Below are 27,005 nucleotides of genomic sequence, written 5' to 3'. Positions count from 1 at the left end.
AAGTGGTAGTATTCACTAGTATCATAGGGAAAAGCTATTATTGGTAACCATAATAATATTCAGACAGCTGGTATCAAACCAAAGCCATATGGGCTTCCAATCCAAGAAGCTACCACTAAGCTATGTCCGATTGATGTTTCAAAACGGATTAGGTTATAAATTTCAAGTTAGATTTGTTAGTTGATAAACTCTAATTGCAAAACGGTTACAGTGTACTGGTGACCCGTCATGGTTACGCCTGTATCCACCAGGATGCCGGATGGAAATGTGGTTACGCACAGGATTCAAACACGCTTACTTAGATGTAACCGGAAGAAAACAAAAAATCATTACCATTCATGCTGTAGATATTATGTAAGATGTAAACTAAAAAATAAAATTCCATAACAATGAATACCTATGCATTCTTATTTACAATAGAGAAATTCATTTATAGTTAATAAGGATAAAATATGGATGCAAAAATGGGCAAAACCCTTCCCCTTGTCATTCAGTCCCCTCAGGATTGTTCATACAAAGAAATTTTGGTTTACAAATTATTGATGCAAGCAAATATAATTAACATCAAAGAGTTTTTAGAGTGATTGTTCTTATAGACACACGCAAATATATTATGAATGCAAATACGAAATGTATTTGCAAAAAATATACAGTGGGGTTGGATCTAGATCTTTCAAGGTTTATGCTTCCCGTAATATGGTGGCATAATTTTAATTAAATTGAATAATTAACTGAATTATTTATTGGACGGTTAATCATGAATACATACAACATGATCCAATCTTTAAATTCAATTGTTTGAATGTAATAGAATATACTAACAGTTACTCTGATTTCGCTGATCACATAAAAGACATTTTTTATTTCCAAACACCTGGATTATCACACTTATGATTTTATTTAGGTATTTCTCACAAATTCACACAACTACGGGTTCTGTACATGGATTTATTGATACAAATACAAATTGTTATAATCTTAGATAGCTAATTAAAACAATAAGTTATAGAAAACTTTCCATTGCAGTGTAATATCACCAAGATGGACGACCACCTTGTACCTCCCATCACAGCCTTCTGCAACAATGAAGAACAAAAAATTACAGTTTGTCAGCTGTTGTTTCAAATGTACAATTGAATCAGCTGTTTTTCTAGCTGTGCAGAAAGCTAAGAAATGGTCTCTTTTCAACCCAGGAACTGCCTGTTAATTTCCATAACATTCCACCACATTTTGTCACAGTTAGCATAGGCTATGCAATTTCAAAAAGGAATAAAAAATACTATTGTTTAGAAAGTTATACTATATTGTATGGAATACAGCACGGAACTGTTACAGAACGATACCTGTCCCATAAGACAGTTATAAATTTCACGCACATCTTTAAAACATATACATATAGGAATTATTGTAAAAAAATATTTTGAATGTAATTCACATGAATAGTGTTATTTCTTTCCAGAATCAAACTTAGAGGAATATCTGTTATCCATCTATCAGTTAACCATCGTAGTCTCGTTTTCGAGGTTGACAATCAGAGGTTTTATTGCACTTTACGTAACATTACTAGCGTCAATTTCACTCACCAAAAATTCACCGGGTACCCTGGGAGTTCATTTCGCCGCTTCCGCCAGCTCTCTCTCTACGATCTTGCGGTACTCGTCGAAGCCTCCCTCCACGCTGCGTACAGAGCCTTGCCCGCAAACCCACAATTCTCGACACACCATGCGAATCAACCTCTCGTCGTGAGATACGAGGATCACTCCTCCCTGCGACACAAAGAACATCCTTTATCCTTGCAATAACGTTTCTACTTAATAATACCTTACCAATGTAAACGCATGGGATGACTGAAAGCGTAATGAACTTAGCTATAGTAAACTCCAAGAATTTTCAATCTCAAACTCGATTTATAATCTCAAAGTTAATTCTCAAATCACCAGTAGAAGTATAGTTTTTATAACTTATCAAACAGAATATAAGTCTATATTTTCAATCAATCCTAAATATATTGATTTTTTAAACATCAAGAGTTCTTACCGTATACTTGTTGATGGCTTTGCCGAGTGCCTCAATTGTCTCAATGTCGAGATGGTTGGTAGGCTCATCTAGCACTAGGAAGTTAGGTACGGCCATGCACATCCTGGCGAACGCCACCCGAGACTTCTGTCCTCCCGATAGACTGGCTACTGTTTGTAGTGCAAGATCGCCCGAGATGCCGAAGGAACCCAACTGTCGTCTGTACTCCTCTACTGACTTGCCTGGGGGGTAAAACAGCTGATTAGATGTAAATTTGTAATTTACAGAGCCAGAAAACTCAGTTGGCACTGAGTCTACTGGAACAGTTTACAATTTATAGGTTAGGATAGGGCTACGGAAGGTAGGAATAGGAATTAATAAAAGAGTTGTATCACCAACCTCGGATCTATTGTCCGACTTGAGTGTAAATCTGAGTAATGAGAAAAAGGATTAACCAACCAGCTTAAGTTCATATAATTGATTGTTCAAGTAGAAAGGGTGACAATATGTTCTAAATAGACCAGGAGGGACAATAGTAAAAGGAAAATGGTTCATGTAGAAATTGGATATCAAAAGTACATTAATATGACAGTTTCTTTTCCTTGTACCTAATTATGGTTATAAAAAGAAACTAAAAGTTATACATAGTGCCTAGGAGCCGGGAGGGTAAAATATAAATCCAACATTTAACATTTCTAAATTTGGTTAAATTCGGTTGGAATTTGAAAATGTTTGGTTTACATTAAGTTGATTGACCCAAAAATACTTTTTTACCTGAAAATTCAAAGGGATTCCAATGGGAATGCAGCCAGGAAACTTGGAGTTTGCTGTAATGCAGGAAATGTGAATAGTCTTTCAGTAAATTAAACTCCAAGCAAGAAAGGTATATTTTATCATATACTGGCCTAATTTAATATATTACTCGCTTTTCCGTGGTTTAAACAATTAAATGGACCTCATACTAGATAGTGATGTCTGCTGTCTGTCCATTAGTTGATACAAATAATTGAATAATTAGCCACAGTTTTTCTTGGGCATATTTAAAAGCAAAAGTGTTTAACCCATCATCCTAATTGTTCTAATTTCTTGGATTAATTAGTCAATGGTTCAGCATGTGGAGTTCAAGGTTAGATCCTTAAATCATTCTAACCAATTAATTAGCAGGCTATATTTGTTGACACATGAATTTTTACATAGAACTGATTAGAAACTAAAATTCCTCAGGATTTACCTAAATCTTAAATTTTTGGTTGAAAAGGTAGGTGGTTTTAGTTTGTTAATATATTATTGATTGATTTCACAATGAAAAATAAAATAAACTATTAGATCAGAAATGAAACACTTTATATCTAAATTACTTTCTGTTTGACAAAAATACATTAAGATACTAGATGTGTAAAAAAAGCAATTAATATTTGTTACAAATGTTAAGCACAATTCCTGGTTATCAATGAACGATAAATAGTCAACAAACTTTTACAATTCAAAGCCATTGTGCAAAAGTTGTGTGATAAACTCAAAGAGAAGTAGAAACATAAATTAGTCAGCTGATATTTTTTTTAAGTCTAATGAGCCAGTTTTGATTGGTCGATGGTTATGATTGGTCGATGCTTATGATTGGTCGATGGTTATGATTGGTTAATGGTTATGATTGGTCGATGCTTATGATTGGTCAATGGTTATGATTGGTCGATGGTTATGATTGGTCGATGGTTATGATTGGTCGATGCTTATGATTGGTTAATAGTTATGATTGGTCGATGGTTATGATTGGTCGATGGTTATGATTGGTCGATGGTTATGATTGGTCGATGGTTATGATTGGTCGATGGTTGTGATTGGTCGATGCTTATGATTGGTCGATGCTTATGATTGGTCGATGGTTATGATTGGTCGATGCTTATGATTGGTCGATGGTTATGATTGGTCGATGCTTATGATTGGTCGATGCTTATGATTGGTTAATGGTTATGATTGGTCGATGGTTATGATTGGTCGATGCTTATGATTGGTCAATGGTTATGATTGGTCGATGCTTATGATTGGTTAATAGTTATGATTGGTCGATGGTTATGATTGGTCGATGGTTATGATTGGTCGATGCTTATGATTGGTTAATGGTTATGATTGGTCGATGGTTATGATTGGTCAATGGTTATGATTGGTCGATGCTTATGATTGGTCGATGGTTATGATTGGTCGATGCTTATGATTGGTCGATGCTTATGATTGGTTAATGGTTATGATTGGTCGATGCTTATGATCGGTCGATGCTTATGATCGGTCGATGGTTATGATTGGTCGATGGTTATGATTAGTCATTGGTTATGATTAGTAGAATAAGCACATCACTACTCACCAGGAAAGCTTGTCTGAAGTAGTTCCACGGACGTCGTATTCATCTCCAGCTGGTCTACGTGGTGTTGGCTGAAGTAGCCGAACTTGAGGTTACGGTGAACATGTCTACTCCCACTCGTAGGACTGAGGATACCCATGATGATCTTGAGCAGGGTTGTCTTACCAGCACCGTTGTCTCCAACCTAAATAATGCACTTTATTTACATGTTCATGGACCAATGAACAATGAATACAAGTTATTTATTCCGTCTTTAAACAATGTGATTGATTTTGTCAACAATAGAAATCACCCTAATAAATAGTCTTATCTAATTAAGTAGTTGGATAAGAGACAACATTTTTATAATTTTGAAGTTCAGTCAGGTCTCTATCCAAGAGTGATCTTATTTAAGTTTTTCAGACTTCTTAAAATAATATCACAAAAGGATAGTATCAAAGCTAGATTTAACTGTATTAAATTAAAATTGTAAACAAACTTAGAAAACAATAAACATACACATCGCAAAACTATTAATAATGGGAATAGAATTTGAAATAAACAGTTGGTCATGAAAAACAGTCGTCATAAAACATGTTCTTTGGGTACTTTCTACAAACATAGGGAAATGAATACAGTTTTCTTCCGCAAATCATGTTTGGGTAGACTGTATTACCGCCTACAGAGTCATCATTCTATACTCACCCTTCGCTTTTTTGGTTAAAATACAAAATGCAAGGTATTCAACTTCACTGGCTAAATATATTACAAAATGTGTAAATGAAGGGTTACTTACAATACATATCCTAGACTCTAACGTGGCTCCTAAGTTAACATTGGCCAGGATTGGTCGACCCTGGACGTAGGAGAAGCTAACCTCGTTGAGCTGCAGGATCGGAGGCGACAACGACTCAACCTCGGGAAACTTTAACGTGACGTCCACTTCCTTCTCTATGGGCTTCAATTCGGGCCTGGGGAGAGACATGATTTTATTAGGGAAAACATTTTTTGAACCTTTTACGTTTATTCACCATCACGTTTTTACCGTGAAATGTTCATCTACAAATTCCTTACTGAAGATCGGGTTACGTTAAGTTAGAACCAAAAGATAACTTTTGTTTACACCCAGCTGAATTAAGTTATGGTACATTAGGTTTGAACACATAAGGGTACATTAAATTAGGTTAAGTTATACTAGGTTAGTTTTGTTAGGTTACAAATTAGATAGAGTTTAGTTTGGTTATATATTAAAAGATTAGGTAACCTGACCTATCTGATCACTGAAGCACACTGTCACAGCTGTTAGGCCATCAAATACTCACAGCTTTTCCAGCATCTTGATCTTGCTCTGTACGCTTGACGCTCGGTTTGCGTTGTATCGGAATCTGTCGATGAACTCCTGTACGTGAGCCCTGTGTTGCTGTTGAGCCTCAAACTCTCGCTGTTGATTGCGGTGCTTTTCCGTTTTCGTCTTCTCAAAAACATCATAGTTACCTCTGTACGGATCTATCCTCTGAAATTACGTAAGGCCAGGTCAATACAGAAAACCGTTCATGTTGTTCATCCAACTATGAGATCTGTGTTGAAGAACGGTTTTTGAACTGTGGAAAGCAGTCCTTCCCTAAAAGCGTCTGTGTTATATGATACTTAATTTAATTTGGTAAAAAAATAACACCATACATGGTTATCATTTCTCCCTCAGTGTTATATTCCCCTATGGTAGTTAGTGTGACTTTAACTATAAGCTATAGTTTACAATAATTGTACTTTTAGTTTGGCTTGATTAAAAATTCTGCATTTGCAAGAAATTAATAACTGACATTGACACACCCTGTTCACCTGCACACCTGTTCAATAAACTAGTTTCATTAATATTACAAAAAAACTGGCTGTATGGGCGCGAGGGTACTCTGACGATGGGCTTAGTTAGTTCCCCAAATTCGCCACATATGCCGCCACATTTAGCCCGGTGATTAGTGGGGTATAGTGTAGACTGCCTATTGACTGCAGAAGATGATTTCCAAAGATAAATGTACAAATCTTACATATCAAAGTAAATAAAGTAACTTTGAAACAGTTGCAGCAAGTAAATAGTGTTTAAGTACATCACAATGACTTACTTTAAATGGATTAAAATTGTGTCTTAGTATTCTTAATTCTATTTTGAAGTGACAAGTTAATCGCCATTTTTTGAATTCCAGGATGAAATTTATTTCAAGAATCTTCCTAAGCATATTTATTAGGTACTCACAGATTGTTTGTACCAGAATTTGACAAAATGACCATTTTCAAGCCCCGCAAGTCAAAAATAATTTTTTTGCTCAAAAAATTTCAATTTCTAATTCAATTCCTTTAATCTAATGAAAATCTAATTTTGATAATTAATTTTTTGACCAAACACCCCTAACGTGAGATGTATTGCAGTAATCAAAGGCTACCTGAGAATGTAGATGTAGGATATCCGTGGGGACGGTATCCAGGAAGTGCCTGTCGTGAGAGACTACCAGCAGAGTGGTAGGCCAGTTCTGGAGGTAGTTCTCCAACCAGATGATGGCCTTGATGTCCAACATGTTGGTCGGCTCGTCCAGAAGTAGCAGGTCTGGCCTGAAGAAGAAATTTAAGAAATTATCTCTTGGTGTTAAGTTACCACACATGTGGTATTCCACTGACATAGCAATTGCAATGTTCAAAACTCTAGAAATAGGATTACATATACAAACAACATTGAAAAATTTACAGTTTTGACTAACTGTACATACTATAGGCTACAAGCTGTGTGGTTTTTCTTTAATAATTCTTCACTTCTTCAGCTTTTGTTGGCTTTTGTAGTAATATTGTTAGGTTTCAGCATTGACTCTTTTGCATGCTGAAGAATATATCCCATCTTTATGAACGGATTCCAGCTGTCACCATTTTTTATTAAAGAAGAACACAGTTGAGTCAGGCAGGCACATATTGCTCTTGTGTTTAATTATACAGTACTTTCTAACTTATTTGTTGTAACTGAGATAGTTTACGTGACATCAATGAAGCTACAGCTTACAATATGTCACCCTATCAGGTTTACTTGCCTAAAAGTCTGTGTATTCGACAGAAAATCAGTAATTTACATCAGCACAATCTGTTGGTGGCTAACTTCAACTATGTAAAACTGGCGAAAACTTAAACAAGGAGATGTATTATTGTAAGAGCAGGTTTATACCTAGAGAAGAGAGCCCGAGCGAGTGCCAGACGCATACGCCAACCTCCACTGAACTCCTTGGTTTTCTTGAGCTGCATTTCCGCACTGAACCCGAGACCTGCCAAGATGACGGATGCTCTCGCCGGAGCCTTGTCTGCTTCCATGGACGTCAGCTGAGTGTACACTTCCGTCAGCTCCGAGGGTAGTGTTGGATCCGTGTTCCTACATACAGTCATCACATGTCAAATTACTAAACTAATCTACGCAATTCAGTATTCAGCATTCAGGGTAAAGACCAGGGAAAATATAGATTTTTTGCAAACAGAAATAGAGACTCAAACTGATTTGATGACCGAGTTTGATAATTGAATTCAAATGTGTTACTCTAGTTATTGTGCTAACAGACACATTTATGCCTATACAGATATTTTTATATGAATTGAAACAGATGGTGTTTTTGGCCTCTGAGGAAATAAAAACAAACAAAAATCGGTCCTCGGTCTAGGTCTTACAATGAGACCTACGGTAATAGCTTATTCCCTATGGAAAATTTGCTAAAAAGGTCAATATATAACTAATCCAATATATTCTATCACTTGTTAATCTGTTTGTTATTTAATTGAATATATATTGACTGTTTTCCTTTTTTCTCTGTAAAAAACTTGTTATTTGTTGCAGGCATCCATTAAATGTTCAGATTTGCTTTACTTTTTCATATATTTATATTGTTGTTGTTAACTACTATATATTTATTGTTGTTATACTTATATTTATACATATTTATTGTTATTGTTACATATGTATTGCTGGGTTGAAATGTTTACAAAAATGTATTTAAATTCTACAGTCACTTAAGAGAAATATTGTTATGTCCAGTCTATAAAATTGGAGATGTTCCGTTAGTATATAAAATAAATAAATAAATAAATCCATGTAATTCAGTATTCACTCTATTTAGCAGTATTCCCATTTCTACCATTTAAGTTTAAAGCTATTTTGTTATACTTTTATCATTTTACTTCCAGCTGTGACTTCTTGGTTGATTATTTTCAACTGTGTTAATTATTCAAAATCTGGAAATTAAAAATGATTTATTTATAATAGTCTCTTGGGCCTTATGACTTTCACAACTTAAGCTGGGTTTTCCTAGGCGCGTAGTCGGCGAGCGGAGAGAGGAATGCGGAGAGCGGAATTGAAATTAACATGGCATTCCGCTCCGCTTCTAGGAAAACAGTAACATTAAATTGCCTAAGACAAGTGGAGTCCGCTCTCCGCGTTCCTCTCTCCGCTCGCCGACTCCGCGCCTAGGAAAACCCGGCTTTAGTGAAGTAAACTGTTGGCCTACAAGATGTTTATACTAGTTTTGTAAAAATAATTTCTTTATTTGATCTGACAATCCAAGAAACGTCACAAGAATTGTAATGATTCTGTTACCTAAAATATAAATTGAAGCTCACGTTGGAAGTTTACTTGACTTTAATAGCCTACTTTATTTCTTACCAGTACACAGCCTAATTTTACAACAAAGGTGAAACATCTGACAGTTAATCTCATCTGACGATTCAGTCAACACCACAAAAACTGTACAGGTTCTGGAGGTCAAAGTTAGTTTACTTACCCTGCGTTTATTTCCGCTGTGATCTCCTTCTCGCGCTGCAGCAGCCGCTCCCTAGCAAAGTCGCACTGCAGGACGGACTCCAGTGCCGGAGTGTCGTCACCCACCACCTCTTGCTCCACGTGCAGCACGGATATGTGAGCGGGTATCCGTAACTGACCACTGGACAAGCAAGTACATTTAGGTGTCACAAGTAATGGAAGTGTTTAAGTTTAATATATAATGAACCAAATAACTATGTTGGTTTTACGCAAAATAGCGTAGAAGAGATAGATTTATATCCGCCAACACACCACAGTCCCTTTTTTAAGGTGAAGACGGTTGAAGGATAAAATAAAAGCATTGTTACTGAATACTAACTATAGTAAGTTGGTTCTTAAGCCAGGACCATTTATTAAATGCCAAATAATCTGTCATAGTTGGGATTCTATTTTGAGAACCAACCACATTAAAAAACTTGTATGCATATAGCTCAAAATGAGGAATATCTCAAGTCAGTAAATTCTTTTCAAAATTTGTCTTAGGATTCTTTTTAACAGTAAACAATATCAAACTTACAAAAATTAGTAGAAGAATCAAGAATTTCACTTATAATAAAAAAACTACAATGGCAAATGAAATAAGTATATATTTGTTTTAAAAACATTCAAAACATATTGCTGGTATTTAGGTCACCAGTAGTTTAATCCTGAGAAAAGTGTTTATCTTTTAGATGGTTCAAAACTGGACCCAGCTGTACTTGATCATTGGGCTTGCAATGAATGACCCTGGCTAATGAAACAGCTGATCTTAGTCAGTAACAAAGCTACACAGATCATTTCACTTTATACCACACTCATCCTTCGCTCATATTTTGGTTAAAATACATATCTAGGTGACGTCTCATTTTGATCGCAATGATAATAGGCCTAACTGCGACTAACCCACAAAAAAGTTTATTTTAAAACACTTTTCCACTACTGCTAAAAATAACCAGTTTGAGCTAACTATAATCACAGAAACAATTTACAAAGTAATATTATTAGTTAGAAAAAGAGATAATCTAAAATAAACACATTGCATGCAAGGTACATGAAAAAGCAAAATTGTGTCTAATTTACCTTGAAAGCATCCTAAGTAGCGTCGTTTTCCCTAGACCGTTCCTCCCGCATAGTCCGTACCTTCGTCCAAACGCCAACACAACGTCTGCTCCTTGTAATAAAACTCTGTAAACAATTTCATTTATTAAATACTAATTAGGCCCTAATATATTTATATTTTTTTAGGACATCATGTTTACGTAAATGGGAAAAAGTCTACCGTGGTACAAGAAACAGGGTTTTTCGTTTGTACAGTATTCTCTCTGAAGAAGCCCTACACTAGAAGGAAAAATCAGTTTTATTGTCATATCTCTAGTTATTCAATAAGTGTTTTCCAATGTGTGCATTCATCAATACAAAATATACTAGGCCACCAAGTCGAGATACAATAGTCATTCTCTTTGTGTATGTATGAATCCCTGGATTATCTAGGTTTAAACTAGTTTAACCAAATAACGAAATAACAAGCGTTTGAGAAATCTTGCAATATTCTGACAGGAAATCAAAAGGGTGAGCTTAAAAACCAATCACAATGGGTTTCCTTACTTGGAACTAGACCAATGCCAGTTGTACAGCTATGAAAACTAAATTTGCATTACAGTAGCCTTAAGTATCAACTAACCTGTCACCATAGGCAATGTCAAAGTTCTCTATACGAATGTCCTGCGCACGGTTGTTCCCCTTAGCCTCTAGTTTCGCCTCTTTCTTGCTGGTTACTTGAGAAGCCGTCGCTGTTTGTAGCTGTACAGGAGCCGGGGGTGGTCTGTTATGTACCTGGACAACAAAAAAAAACTTCAAGAAACACATCATATGGATGCTGACGGATTGTAGTTGGGCAATTTTTAATAGGACACAATTTAGATAAAGACTTAGAAAAGTAGCAAAATAAAAACAGATTGTAAGTATAGATACAAAATGAATTGGTGAAATGCTACCTTTTAACGTTGTCAATCTTTAGGCCTACAGTTCTTCTGACAACTATAGTTTCAAGGTTTAGGTAGCTTCGTTGACAAATATTCTGTCTTCCACAAAGGTAACAAAAGTAACCTATACATTATATTGATTTTCAAACATAAGAATAGAAAAAAAAACAATTCAAGAGGCAAATGATATGAATAAATTGCTAAGAAACTCTGAGGGGAAGGCCATTTGGTAAGAATAGAAAAGGACACGGTTAGCTTAAAAAAATTATGAGGAAACCTCATGAAGGTTTTGGGACATTCTTATCGGAAAGTAATAAAAGAAATCAGAAGATCATAGAAATAGACAAGATGAATGGAGCGACAAGTTTTTATTGGTTAGGCTAAACACCTTTTTGAGTGGTCTATTAGACGTGGTAGTCAAGTTCTGTTTAAGTATTAGATAGAAGTACTCATGATAAGTACTGGAAAGAAAGTTTAGGATTTTAACAACTAAACAATTTTATAACTTTTAAAATTGGCTATGCCAAACCATTTTATAGCGCAAATGTCAAGAGAAATAAGCTAATTTTTTTACAGCTACTGGACGTAAATACGAGAAACATTTTATGTTAAGTAGAAAGTATTAAAGTCCTGTTCCTATTTGGAGAAACCAAAAAGTTTGCAAAAAATCGTAAGGCACAAAGATAAAGTTCACTTACCAAATCGGCCCTTGCAGCTTGTTTTTGTTGTAGTTTTGCTTCGGCTTTCTCCAATTTTTTAGCATCCACTTTCTGAAAAAAAGAAGACATTCCAAAAGGCTTCATTGAAATGAATGCAATTAAATAAAAAACATTCTACAGCTCTGTTATAAGGTAATTATGCCTTTAAGACTACATGGAAGCTAACGGCCATCTTGGATTTGCCCGCCATAAGAGCAATGCTGATTTAATTAATTTAAAACAGTCGCTGAAAAGTTATTTACCATCCAAAAATATTATTTTTGCAAACACTAGAGTGATTGTACTTTAAATACTCTAGTATACAGCACAGAAAACATACTACTATAACCCAGAATGCCAACCGCATGGTAAAAACCATTAAGTGTTTTGAGAGAGCTTTGCCTGTCAATCCGTAGGCAGCGCCACCAGCGTTGCCATGCACTCAGCATAGCAAAGCTGGTGGCGCTGCCTACGGATTGACAGGCAAAGCTCTCTCAAAACACTTAATGGTTTTTACCATGCGGTTGGCATTCTGGGTTATAGTAGTATGTTTTCTGTGTATACAGTGAGATAAGAATTTTTCTTTGTAAGTTCTTTAGGCAAGTTAATTGTTTTATGAGTTAGAATTTCTAGGCTCCAAGGACTCTTAAAAGACAATAGTTAGTCCAAGTGGCTTGGGTTTTCTGTAAGAAATAAATTCTATAAGTTGTGTATTATTCCAGCTTCAAGAACAAATTATTAATAAACTAGTTTACCTTGTGGTTGCCAGATTCTTGAAATGAGTGTATATCTTGCTTGATTGTCCATACTTTCCAAAGTCTGAGAAAAATATTTAAACTAGATTATGTTTACTGTAGGCATACATGTTTAGTGATCGTATGCTTCGCTGACATCGCTGCCTTCTGGGAGGCAGGACTCAAACTCAAATTTAAAGGCCGATAATAGTAATCATGTCAAATATGGAAATTAAGTCCATTAGAATATGTTCTTTTCATTTATGATAACCCAACCTAACATAACCGCCACAGCGCGCTGTATAAGGGTGGCCTCCGTATAATACCAAAGTACCACGCAAAATTTAGTAAAAAGAAAACAAGAGCATGTCTACGAACCAGACCGTCATCACGTTGCATAACCCAGATGCTCTTGATCTCATCAACTTCAGTTTCAAGGTTGGCAGCCATTGAAGCTAGATGCACTGGTGCGTCTAATACTTTGTTGCTGGCCGTTCCATTAGGAATGGCCTTATCTCCTTTCATTAGACACATCAGCTTATTGCAGATATCCCTGTCAAAATAGACCGTAGCATAAAAAATTATGATTAAATTACTTACAATAATTGTTACTAATATTAATAAATCAATCAACAGAATTGACAGATTGTTAAGAGTCTCGGATTTCGGTGCGAGAGAAACGGGTTTGATTCCAAAACACATGGGTTTGGATCGCTTTCCCTAAAAACAAAATTTCAATTCACTGTTAATTGTTTCTAGTCTAGTGTAAAATGTCACTGACATCAACGTTAAAAAGAGAGACAATTTAGAAGAAAAAATGTTGCATAAATTGAGTTTAATAAATTTAATTCATTTTAAGGTTAATCCATAATATTGTCACACTTCTAAAAAGTTAGTGTGAAATTTATTGGTAATTATTTAAATTGAACTTTTAAAACACATGTAGGCTATTAAAATATCTATCTAAAAGTAGGCCTAGGCATAAATTTTACCAGTGATACACAAGAGCTGAGAAAAATTGTTTTTGAGAAACATGATTGCCGATTAATATAGCCTATATCTTGGTTAATACTTTACCTAATATCTTCCTCCGTTTTGTCACAAGCAACTTGATGGAGCAGACCACCGATGGCTTCATAGACTTCTTCACTATCTTCAAAGTCTTCAGCGCCATTAGACAGTACTCCTAGTTGAATAATAACCAAAAAGTTGATTTAGCCAAGGCTTTAGTTAAACAGAAACTGTTTTGATATTGTGGAATGGGATAATACTTAGATACATACATACATACTACATACTTACTTACATAATATATACCTTTATATATACTTTATATAGGTACCGGTACATAATATAACGTAGGTACTAACTTACTTGGCTAATATCCTACCTACTTTGTATGGTCGCCATTTAATAAGAAAGTATTAAGTATTAAGTTTAAATAGATTATATCAAGTTTAAAGTTTAATCCCAAAAAAGTAGCGTACCGGTACCTAAAATGTTGGGTAAAACTTTGATAGGCTACCGGTATCCAATTCCATCGTATATCAAACATAAAAATATCGATTTGATCAATAATCAAAACATAGCCTATAAGTTAACTTAGTCCTCGCCACCCTAAGTTGAGGCGGCCCTAGCCCGCACTAGATATAGTGCGACCTTGGGCTGCCTCAACTTAGGGTGGCGAGGACTATAGCCAAAAACCAAACTTCAAACTTTAGATTGTAAAAATTAATAACCACAATGGAGTCAGAGAACAAAGTGTTGCCAAACTTTGTAACAATATTTAGTAATTAAATTACTCATTATTCTCTAAACGCAGGCCTGTTCACTAGGCCTAGTTAACTATTAAGTTATTTTATGATTAAGGCCTATATAGCCTAATGCTGGTTGACCAAATGTAATGTCATAAATAGGCCTAGGCCTACTTAAACTTCCGATCCTCTCAAAAGCTTAGGTTTTACTGTACCGTACCTAACTAAACTTTTATCTTATGTTTCGTAGCTCTTGAAAAACTGAATTCAATCAAACGCCAAACATAAATAGATCAAACTTGGCTTAATCTTTGTATGGAAAAGTTAAAAATTATTTAAGAACCTTATATTAGGCCTCGCATAATTTTATTACAGTGCACAAAAGACATAAAAAAAGTCAATTTAAATAAAGTTTACAGTACTTTACAATCTGTAAGTAAGTTAACCTATCCGGGTTTGGCAATGATTCAAAAGATTTATTCACCATTCAGTACAAAAAAACAATTAGCTTGTCTCACGTCCCTAGCAATATCTTAAAATTTAGAAACAAAATCCAACAAAAATATAGCAATGTGGCTAAGGCATTATATAAAATCGCCAATGCCCCGTTCTATAGGTTAGGATAGTCCATAACTAACCTAGTGTAATAATTCAGGTAGAAGGATTATGTTTGAAATAATCTTATATCTTAATCACATTACCTTCAACGTAGCCATAAAGGTCATCGTCTATTTTGGGAAATTCAGATTTAATTAGTTCCCCGAAATTCGACATTTTCATTTGAATGAAATTTAATCAACAACCAAGAAGTCAACAATTTGCTTGGCGTTGACAGACTTGGAGGCAGCTGGCTCGGCTGGCAGTGGCAGACATCAAGCACTCGGCCGACGGCCTCATCATCAAGCTATCAGCTGGCGGTAAATTCCCCCCCATTATAATTAAATTCCACCAGACTTTAAGGAAAATATTTCAAAGAGGCAAGTGGAAAATTATGTTGTTGAATAAGTACACAATTTAGACGTTACAGTGCTGGCCAAATTATTAGGCTAATGCATTTTTTTCATGTTTTTTTTTATATTTTTCGTACATAAAAATTGCATAAAAAATTATTGTATTGCCTATTTAAGTATAAAATGTCTTTTGTATGTTACTTAAGTATAGTATAAGCTGAAAACTTCATTTTTTAATTTTGCAGTTGGCACCCCTGCCTTTGGTGTAAAAACAGCAAAAATAAAGAAATAATTCAGGGCTACCACCTGTGAAAATAAAAAAACAGAATTTTTAGCTTATAATATTTAAAAATAACACACAAATAAGAATATGTACTTTAACCAGTAATAAAATAGTTTTTTGGCTAAAAAAAACCAAATAACTATAAAAATGAATTTTAGTCTAATAATTTGGCCAGCACTGTACAATTAATATCAATTTATTATATAATGAATTTAATCGTTGTTTTCAATAAACTCAATAGTAAGTAAGTAAGTACTCAAGTAATAAGCTTATACCATAGATAAAACATACAAGGGAGTATGTTTTATCTATGCTTATACTTATTGGTAAAGTGTTATGTTCATGATAGGGTCGCCACGCTTAAAAATCGTAGTGTATGCAAGATATTGAATAAAAGCGTATATATTACATGGGTTGTACTGCTTAGAGCGGATTTAAATCAGATTACTACTAACCATCTCTCTTCCATTCCCATGTTACATTTTACTTTCTCCCCCTATACATAGTTATGGAGAAAGTATTGTTTTCGTCTAAAGTTTAGGAGTGATGTTTGTGTGTTTTGTTTGCGCATGTCTCTATGTTGTCTATTGTCTATGTGACCACATCTGTAGCCGATTTTGATGGAATTTGGTATGTGGGTACTAATCCATATGGGTGTTTATTTTAATTTTAAAGGTGATCTTCCCATAACTAACGGAAAACCGAATTTTCTCTAAAATGGCCCAAATGATTTTAATACAATTTTTTGAATGTTATAGATAGGCCCAGGCCCAATCAGAAGTTTCTTACGTTCTGAACAAAATGGGCTAACCACCATTGCTGTAAAAATTACGGTTCAAATTACTTGTGTTATTAGAAAAAAAAAACATTTTAAATAGCTGGAAATCTAATTTTTTTAAAGTTAGTTTTGATTGAAATTATTAGTATGTTTATGGTCCTTATAATTCTAAACCAAATGTAGTGCAACCCCCCATTGCTGATCAAAAGCTATTGTAACTGTTGTGATTTTTCCTTTAAAATATAAGTTACTCGATTACTTAAGGTCATTTACAAGCGAATGGGAGAAGGTTATTTGCCAGATTGCTGATGCTGATACAGTTTATTTTATCCAAAGATTGTAGCATAGGTTTAATAGAATCTCTCATATATTGATCATCCTTGGAGCAGCTGAAGATGACTTCTCATTTTATGTTTGGGATGTATAGAGGGCGTACTATTATGTGCTTCCTAAATGTATAAATTAATTTGAACATAATAGTGTCTTGGTTCTTAGGGACCTCAAAACAAAAAAGTAAGTTAAAAATTGAACTGGCCCAGGATTTACTATCAGACCTACCTTATTCCCTAGGCTATGGGAAATTCATTAAAAATATATACAACTACACAACTTACCAACACATTTATTCTAATTTTATTTGCTCAAGTATTTCTTTAGCTTATTCAAATCTTCTCACAAACAAATGTAACATTATTAACATTGAGGATTCACAAAAACCATTGAAAAGCTATAGACTGTCTGTAAGACCGCAAATGAAATTACAGTAGTTTGTAAAAAAAATGTAGTGATCAGTGATGTAGATATTAATTTCTTACCACCTTCCAGAAGCTTTTGGTTCTCTTAGTCACATCTATATACAGGGTGTTATTTTTTAAACTTGCATCTTTATTTATGTAAAAACCGCAATAGATAAAAGTATGCAGTTGGCGGGAATCATCTATTGACGTAGGGGCACAATTTTTCTGAATTCAACGTTACATTCTCATTCCCCCCCTGCCCCCAACTTAATTTTGTTAATAGCAAGGTACCCCTTGTGACATATTAAATAAATGAGCATGAAAAAAGAAAATGTTTGATGAAAAAAAATTGAAAATCGGTTCATACATTTGTGAGATATTCCCCCCTCCCCCCCCCCGGAACTAATATCTCGCAAATTTATGAACCGATTTTCAATTTTTTTTCATCAAAAATTTTCTTTTTTTATGCTCTTTTATTTGATATGTCACAAGGGGTACCTTGCTATTTAAAAAAATTAAGTTGGTGGCAGGGGGGGAATGTGAATGTAACGTAGAATTCAAAACAATTGGGCCCCTAAGTCCCCCTAAGATGATTCCCACAAACTGCATATTTCTATCTATTGCGGTTTTTAAATAAAAAAGATGCAAGTTTTTAAAAAAACACCCTGTATATAAAATCCAATGTATGTTTGTTTGTATGTTTGTCCTTTATGGACTCCGAAACCGCTCCCCAGATCGTAAGGAAACTTTCAGGCATTATTAAGCATTATTCAAGGATGGTTTGTGTGAAGTTTGGTGCAGATCCATCAAAAGGGCTCCGCCCCAGTGGCTCTGAAGTTTCCCATGCTAACCTTACGAGTACTCGTATTTAAATGGAACTAAAAAATCTTAACAGCTGGTTCAACTAAACAATTTGATTCTGTGATATTCAATAGCATTAAAAAGTTAATAGGTTTACCAACAGGGTGCAGCACTATTATTATTTTAAATTTATGACAACAGCTAATTTGCAACCAAAAGGTGAGTGAGCGTAACAAACAAACTTCAACCAGGACGTGATTGAGCCATGCGAACGAGCTCATCTTGAAAATGAACGAGCATTTGACATAAAACCCCATTAGGACAGGACGACGTCTGTCGGGCCAGCTAGTTCTGTAAAAGGAGACATGACTTAAAATGGCAGTTTGCCGAATGAGTGGAAGTGCAATGATGCTTCTTGGGGAAAAGGTTCTGCAGCTTAAATTGTATCAAAGAGTGATAATTTAGCCTAGTTTGGTGGCCTCTGTAAAACAAAACAATTTCATGTGGTCAGAAACACAAGTGAGTCAAACAATGGTAAGCCTACAGAACAGCACAGTGTGTCAAGAGGATAAATAAAAATATATTCAAATTATGTAACAAAAAAATTATTTATTTAATTAAATTAATGACTAATATCTTGGGCTCTCGTTTGGAGACTATGCTAAATATTAGCAAAAACTAAATATAAACATTTGGATTTGATCAACTCATTCTGCTATAAATTAGCTTCCATTATGTAAACTAAATGCAATGATTAAGGTGTCTCAATAGCTATAGGGGTCCAATTAAATTGTACAAAATCATTGAAAATGTTTAAATTAATAACACTGATAAAAAAATAATGCAACTGAAATTAAGTAAAGATACGTTCACAGATATTGGCTAGGTTAAGTCCATCTTCACACTATAGCTGGCATGACTTCAACACCTTTAAACTCTTTTGCTATTGCGATTCCAAGAAGGAAACACCCAAAGCTCTTGACCAGACTCCTAGAAAAAAAACATGAGAAAATGTTAGCTAGATTAAAAAGCACATGAACCTTTGTCCAATGGGTCTATTAGGGATGAGCATCGATAGTCGATGTTCTTGAAAAATCGATGTTTGATGTTGTTACATCTATGGTAGGTTACCTATGTTTTTGTTACATCGATGTTTTTTCCCAATTATTGAGCCATCAATGTTTTCCATTACTGGAGAGTACAAAAAGCAGATGCAAAACTGAAAAAAATGTAAAAACATTGATGTTTAAGTAAAAAAACATCGATGTTTTCTTAGCAATGTTAATCATAGATTTTTCGATGCTCATCCCTAGCTGTAGTGTCTATGTAACTTAACTTTTTTTGGAATTTAAAACCCATTGTGTGTCTCTTTGCTTGGATGAATATTTTATGTTAAATCAAATAATTTATTGAGCTATTGGACATAACAGATAATTTATGTCAAATGGCCTTTTACAGCCCTGATGACACCAGACACCAACATCGGTGCAAAATCATAAACATCTCCCACACTCATATTGAATAAAGCTTTAACACGCTAAATATTAACAATGACGAATATTAAGGGCAAATTTTTGACTGCAACCATGGTCAACATAGTAATTACAATAGTAAAACATGACCAGCAGTGGTGTAGTGCAGCAGGAACAGCATTCCTACTCCTACTAAAGAATCTATATATTGATTAGCGACCCAAATTGTTCTACAAAAATGGTTTGTTCCCACACTGGAAAAGATTTACAACTAGGCCTAACTTACGTTTACACTACTGATGACTATTAACAAAATTTATTCAGTGCTAACTGTTTTGTGGGTAGCGCAGGCATCTTAGTATGCATCTGTGATGCCTATAACTTAGGCCTACTTACACCAGCCTCCGGTTAATAGGTTGAAATAAAAATAATTTTGCAAAATTAGATCAAAGTACCCAATATCCATAAAGAACCAAACTAATTCAGTTAAGTTATTTAAGTTATCCTACTAATATTATAAATGTGAAAGTTTGTGTTTGTTTGTTTGTTTGTTTGTTTGTTTGTTTGAAGGTCAATCACGCATAAACCACTGGATGGATTGGGCTGAAATTTGGCATGATGATAGCTCACATTCCCGATTAACATTATAGGCATATTCTTATCTCAAAAATCCCTTCGGGCTCCGCCCCAGTGGCTCTGTACTTCCTCATGTTAACCTTATGAGTATTCATATTTAAAGGGAATTAAAGAATTTAGTCAGCTGTTTCAACTAAAAAAGTTGGTTCTATGATATACAAAAGCATTAAAAAGTTATAAGATTTACCAACAGGGTGCAGCACTATATTTTTTTTCATTTATGTAAACAGCTAATTTGAACTAAGCAGCAAGAGAACTAACTGTCAAAGTAGGATTGTTTACAGTTATGTTTATGTTTTAAATGTCATGAATAATTTGTGATTTTTTAAATTTGTAATACTTTATTTTTCTTTATTGCTTAGGTGAAGAGGTAGAACATTATGGCTATGTTAGATGTGTAATACCATAGTATACCGTCAATTTAAGGAAGCAAATTTTATCAAACTTTGTCCTCCCCCATTGCAAACACAAAGCTTGAGTATAACTGCAATAAGCAGTTTAAACTTATATGCCAACCCCGTACGAAGGATGGGTACTCTGCTAGTCCTCCATAAATACGCAAAGGTAATTTAAAATTTCAGTCTGGAGAGTTTATTCTGTCAACGTCAACATAAAGTGCACATAACAGTACCCCACAAAATCCTGCTCCCATAGTCCGATCATGCTGATTCACAAACTAGTTTTAATTAATGCAAGATTAAGTTGATTGTTTATACAGAATTTTATAAAAATCCGAATTTACACGATTTTGACCTTTGAGGACATTAGAACAAATAATTAGTGACAATCTTTAATTGGGAAACTAAAAGATAAATATTGAACTAGCCAATCTTTTGTTAAAAAAATAATGTTATCTTAGTTGTGTTCGAGCCAGTCACAGAATGCACACCTAAGTTACCTGCTAAGGTTAGTGTCTTAAGTTCTATTTTTACTTTATCCTTTTTGCTGACCAGGTTGGGCACTGTTTCTTAGCTTGTCTACACGCTAACTTACTATCGACTAAAAATATCAATTCGATTAGTAAGCCTTCAAAATTTGATTTTTCTTATCTATAGCCATCAATTAAAAGTAAGTTAATAACTAATATTATTATTAACTTAATTAAATCAATCTTAAAATAAAACTGTGAAAACAAACAAACTTGATAAAAAAACTTGAATGAAGGTTTACTAATCAAATCAATATTTTCAATCAATAGTAGTGTAGCTCAGTTAAGAAACTGTAAGTTAACCACAAGGTTGATGAGACGTAACAGTTTGCTAGGCCTACAGCTAACCAAACCGTTAGTCATTCAATTTAGTTAGTCTGTTTGCTCTCCTCCTCGCTCAGTCCTCAGACCACGCCATAGTACTATCAGTGTAAGTTACCGCTCAATGAACTTTAAATTCATAATTTTAACCTTCATTTTACGGCCACTTAGGAATCTCTCCAACAACAACTGATTGCATTTTTGGATTCAGCGTGAGAAAAACTGTAAGTAGACATCTAAAAACTACACGATATCGCGTTGTAGACATAGGTATTAAATAATTGCCAGTAATTTAGATCAGAGAATCTGTCGGTGGCCCCGGTAGCTCACACCAGCTTACAATTTTGTTATTAATCTGGCAACAAATTTAACATGGGGATGGATCATGGAATGTCTAGTTGCATCAATAGTCAAAGATAGAAGACAATCATTTGATAAAATGCAATGTTAAACTAGGCCTAAATATTGTTGGGTAGCTTACAAAACCTTGCATAGATATCAAGATAGTTGAACCAGTACTACACTAATGCTATTTATTCATCATTGTGGTACCTAATTTACTTAGGGTAAAGGTATAACAGACTAAAACCTTACCATTTAAAGGGGTCATAATATAACGACTTCACAAAGCTGACGGAGGATGATCCAGCCATTTTCTTTGGTTTTTGAGGAGGTCTTGAGGTCTAGCCTATTTAAATTTTATAAAACGACAATGCTTCAGCGCAGCGAAAAAAACTGTTTTTACTTGTTATCTTCTATAACCTAAAACCTGAGCCCTAGTGATGATGTCGATGATGATGAATCGGCCTAGTGTAGTGTGTAGTCAAGTGTACTCTGACTCTGAAGTGACTCAGAATCAGAATGAAACTGAGATTGAGTGAGTGTCGAGTGAGTATACAAGATCCAAATTCGATCCAGTTCCAGTGTTCCTGATGTTCTTAAAGTTTTCCTTTTTTCTTTACTAATGTTTTATATATGCTAATGCCATGTAAAGTCTGATTCATCCCATGAGACTCCGAGGTTAACTTTCCTTTTTAAGCTTTTGATTATCTAATTAATTGACAAGTTTCCAAATTCTTAATTCTTGTTAACTTTTTCCAAACTGTACCTTATCCCTAGTAATTGATATAAACACTTATGTCTTTATAACAAATTGAAAATACTGTAGTGTATTCATAAACTTAAAATTTATCTTAATTACTCGTAATTTTAAGGTGATTAAGTAATATACATTTTTTTAGATTAATACATTCTTATAAAATTAGTTTAAGTAAAATATTGAACAATCGTAAAGCGTACGAGTGGTTTGAACTAAATTGATATTAAGTGTGTATTTGAAAAGTAATAACAAAGTGTTTTTGAGACGCATACAACTTACTTGTATACTTGTATACTTGTGTTGATCCCACTAGTAGCTTTCCAGCCGTGGTCGTCAAAGTTGTTTAATTTTCAGGTAGGGCCTATCTTCTCTTACTCCTCCAAAAATTCTTCCAACTTGTAATAGGCCTTTTCTATTAAATAATTTTTGAGTTTTTTCTTGAATAAGTTTTTGTCTTGGCAGCTTCTTATTTCTTCTGGCATTTTATTATATATCTTACTTGCAGTATGATGTGGTCCAGCTGTTACTAATGATGTTCGGTGACAATTCAGGTGTATATGGTTTTGTTGCCTGGTGTTGTAATTATGTACTTCGTGGTTGCGTTTGAAGACTTCCGGAAATTTCCATATCATCATAGCTGATTCCAATATATAAACGGAGGTAAGGGTGGGAACTTTAAGATTAATAAAAAGTGGTCTGCAATGTTCTAAAAAATGGGTTTTACATATTATTCTAATAATTCTCTTCTGTAGTAGAAAGACTCTGTTTGCTTCACTGCTGTTGCCCCAAAGTACGATGCCATAACTCAATACGCTATGAAAGCAGCCATAATAAACTTTCATCAGGATATGATGATCCACTATGTTTTGTAGTCTGCGCATAAGACAACATACTACCACAAGTCTTGAGGTTATATGATCAATGTGGATATTCCATCTAAGGTTATTGCTTATTTTGATTCCAAGATAGTTTACGTTATCATTTATTTTTAAGTTTTGATTTTTTAATTTTAAGAGAGGGCTATGGTCAGGTGCCTTTGTGTTGAAAAAATTTAAAACTGATGTTTTGTTTTCATTTAGTACTAATTTGTTGTCGTTGCACCATTCTTCCATCTGATGAACGCCTATCTGGGACTTGCGTATTGTTTCCTCAGAGTTTTTATTGTTAACTATATGGCAAACATCATCCGCAAAAAGCCAAAGAGCTCCCTCTTGTATTGTCTCTTGTAAATCATTGACATATAGCAAATACAGCACAGGTCCCATATTTGAGCCCTGCGGGACTCCAGTGTTGATGTTATTCTGAATTTTTGATCTGTATTGCCTTATGACATTATTAGCACCTAAGTTATTTACGGCTACTAACTGAGATCTATTTCCAAGAAATGACATAATCCAATTTAAAGGTGCATTTACTATACCCAATTTTTGTAGTTTAAATCTTAGGATCGAGTGATTTAGGCAATCAAAAGCCTTAGTCATATCATAAAATAGTCCAAGTACTTCTTCCGAGCAATCTACCTTTTCATGTACATGGTTAATCAGCGAGAACACAGCATCAATTGTTGACTTATTTTTACGGAATCCATATTGATTAGAATTTAAAATGTCATTTTTTTCTAAGTATGGTATCAATCTATTTAAATATGCCACTTCAAAATTTTTTGAAAAAACTGACTGTATGGCCACTGGCCTATAATTGCTTACCTCCTTTTTACTATTCTTCTTGTGTATAGGAACGATTTTTGAAGTTTTGATTATGTCTGGAAATTTTCCTTCGTCAAAAGACTTATTAATGATCACAGATAATGGTTTTGCGATTACATCAACGCAAGCCAACAGTACCTTACACGGAACCCCATCCACACCTGAACTAGATTTACGACATACTACAAGGGAACTACAAAGGAATTAAATAAATATAATCTTAATTCCCGAAGATGTCTTATTATGGTTAGTTTATAATAACTCTAGGCCGCGGCCTTCGAAGTGGCAACGTCGCAAGTAGTGTTGTAACAGCTGTTTTATTTGTAGGCAGCTAATGGTTTTTGAGTATTTTTTTAATACGAAAGCTTAGTTACTGGGATATTAAAAATTGACTCAAATTATGTTATATTATGTTATAGTTTTAACTGGCTGGGTGGCTGAATGGCTAAAGTGCTCGCTTAGTAATCAAAAGCTTGCCGGTTCGTTCCAAAGAAAAGGCAGTAGCTTTATTTTGATGATTCAAAACTGGACCCAGCTTTTCCTGATCATTGGGCTTTAAATAAATTATTCTGACTAATGAAACCATTGATAGTAGTCAATTACAAAGCTACACAGATCATCACACACCATTTTACACTCATCCTTCGCTCATATTTGGGTTAAAATACGCAAAAAGGCGGCCGTGTTCTGGCATGGCCGCCTTTAACTACAGGCCGCGGCCTGGTAGAATTGGCAACATGGCAAGTGGTGTTGTTCAGGGACAGACGTCCCATAAGATAACATGGCAGACAGGGGACATCAGCTCATTAATTCGCACTTTATTGATTTATTTTTTAATTTATGAACATAAATTTATTAAAATATTGAAAATAAAACATACAGAATTGAAAATTGAAACAATATGAATTAAAATCTATATCTGTACATTTTTAAGCGGAGTCAATATTGTCATAGTCCAGTAATCAATCTTACGTAAATACACAAATACCACTGAGCTAAAATTATAACTGGAGGTAGCACTGCCATGGCAGAAGTCTGTCAAAAGCGAGTCGCTGATTTTGTTAGGTTGGTATAGCAGTAAGTTTTCTTACCATAGCAATAACATGGCTTCTTATAACTAGGTTGGTATAGCAGTGAGTATTTTTGTCATACTTGAATACTTTTAATACTTTAATAATTTTCTTTGAAATGGCGACCATACAAAGTAGGTATTTTAAGCCAAGTATAATAATAGCCATAGCAATAATATGGCTTCTTATAACTTACACCTCACGCAAACATGGTGGCTGGCGACACGCATCTTTGACATTCAGTGCTACCTCCAGTTAGAATTATAGCTCAGTGACAAATACCATTAGTTGCTTCCAAAAAATCAGCTGTTACAACACCACTTGCGATGTTGCCAGTTTGAAGGCCGCGGCCTGGAGTTAAAGGCGGCCGTGGTTCTGGCCTGGCACTAAACAACACTACTTGTTACGTTGCCGGTTCGTTACCAGGCCGAGTATACCAGGCCGCAGCCTGGAGTATACTTTTCCTTCCACCAGGGTATACACCCATAGATCAATAATAGGGGCAATGTTATTAAGTAGTAGGGATTATTCTATAATCAACAATACTAGTAAATAAGCAGTTGAGGTAGGCTACATGAGAACCATTTTACCTCACCTATAGAATTTTTAGTTTGAGAAAAATACTGATTAGGCAGGCAAGTGGAGGGAAAACTAAAACAAACAAACACAACACAAAACACAATCGCCCAATCACAACGACAACACAACACAAACTGGACTGGAATTTTGGTTGGTGGTTAGGAATACTACTCACTCACAATTTAATTTATGTTTCATAATTTACCTAATTTATGTTTCACATGGTAGCCTAGTCAATTTTACTATGGTGTAGGCCTAAATGAAAAGTTGCAAAATCAACTGTTTACCTTGAAGTAAGTAACATGAACTGGATAATAAATTCATACTAGATAGCCTCTAGGCCTAGGCCTAGCTTAAGCTTACTAACATCAGTAAATGTATTTAGTTAAGATCCTTTGGTTATTACACAGATGGAGTAGAATGTCAAGTTAAAGGATGAGTAAGAGGAGGAATGTTTTACCTTCTCTCAAGTTTTAATCTGTATTTAGGGCCTAGGCCTACATGGGAGTGAAATGTCCAATTATCTAACCTTACTTAACCCAACCCAACCTTAACTTAATTTTTAAATCACATTTTATGTCAGAAAAGGCATGTGAGGAAGATAGGTTGGACTTTATGCGGATTCGTGACTGTATTAAGGGTTTTGAATTAACTGAGGTAAGTTAAAGGTTAGGCTATTTAATGAACCGACTCATTAATTTATACTAGCATACTCCCCGTTCCCATGGTCCGATTATGCGGGATCGCGAACTCGTTAGAATAAACGTAGGTTTACTTGTTTGTACCAAATTTCATCAAAATCGGATCATTTTTGCTCGAGTTATCGCGCTAACGGACATATATATATAAATATATATATACCGTTATTTAAATATATGAATTTGAACGGATGGTGTTTTTGGCCTCTAGGGACCTCAAAATGAAAAATTAAATCGGTCGCGGGTCGGGGGGTCCAGGTCTTACCATGAGTAGGCTACTACGGTAATAGCTTATTCCCTAGCCTATATGGAAAATTCGCTAAAAAACACCAAAAATTCAATAATATTGAAAACACACTTCAAGTCATGATCACTTACTGGTAACTTTAAAGTTACTATTTGTTTAAAAGCCCGAACATCACATGGCTAGGTTTATTTTCAGGTTATGGATCTTACAAATAAATCTACTGCTGAAATCATTCAACGACTGGAAGATTCTTTGACGGATTGTGATGCGTTACAGTGTTTACTGAAACCACTACTCATATCCTTTCAAAACCTATTAGAAATAGTTTTATAATTTTTAGGTGCTACTGGTAAGTTATAGTTTTT

The 27,005-nt window shown here is 34.7% G+C and overlaps 1 protein-coding gene and 1 long non-coding RNA gene across 2 annotated transcripts; both read right to left on the bottom strand.

The window, feature by feature from the left end:
- Positions 1 to 928: 928 nt before the first annotated feature.
- Positions 929 to 15,189, bottom strand: LOC129002616 (ATP-binding cassette sub-family F member 3-like). The gene is made up of 15 exons (XM_054430558.1): positions 15,037 to 15,189; positions 13,659 to 13,767; positions 12,960 to 13,134; positions 11,848 to 11,919; positions 10,849 to 11,000; positions 10,248 to 10,352; positions 9,151 to 9,309; positions 7,554 to 7,754; positions 6,790 to 6,955; positions 5,674 to 5,864; positions 5,148 to 5,322; positions 4,376 to 4,556; positions 2,038 to 2,258; positions 1,584 to 1,766; positions 929 to 1,076 (listed from the first exon to the last, which is right to left on the bottom strand). The coding sequence occupies exons 1-14, from the start codon at positions 15,113 to 15,115 to the stop codon at positions 1,611 to 1,613; spliced, it is 2,142 nt and encodes a 713-aa protein (XP_054286533.1). The 5' UTR covers positions 15,116 to 15,189; the 3' UTR covers positions 929 to 1,076; positions 1,584 to 1,610.
- Positions 15,190 to 18,473: 3,284 nt separating this feature from the next.
- LOC129004232 (uncharacterized) lies at positions 18,474 to 22,069 on the bottom strand. The gene is made up of 2 exons (XR_008491685.1): positions 21,836 to 22,069; positions 18,474 to 18,874 (listed from the first exon to the last, which is right to left on the bottom strand). It is a non-coding gene; the product is annotated as an uncharacterized LOC129004232 (long non-coding RNA).
- Between the last annotated feature and the right edge of the window lie 4,936 nt (positions 22,070 to 27,005).

Source organism: Macrosteles quadrilineatus, unplaced genomic scaffold (genome assembly GCF_028750875.1).
Source record: "Macrosteles quadrilineatus isolate MER2022 unplaced genomic scaffold, UCM_ALF_1.0 Scaffold_9__3_contigs__length_116548681, whole genome shotgun sequence".
NCBI lineage: Eukaryota > Metazoa > Arthropoda > Insecta > Hemiptera > Cicadellidae > Macrosteles > Macrosteles quadrilineatus.
The sequence above is the reverse complement of the archived record's forward strand: the minus strand, read 5'-3'. Positions and strand labels throughout refer to the sequence as shown.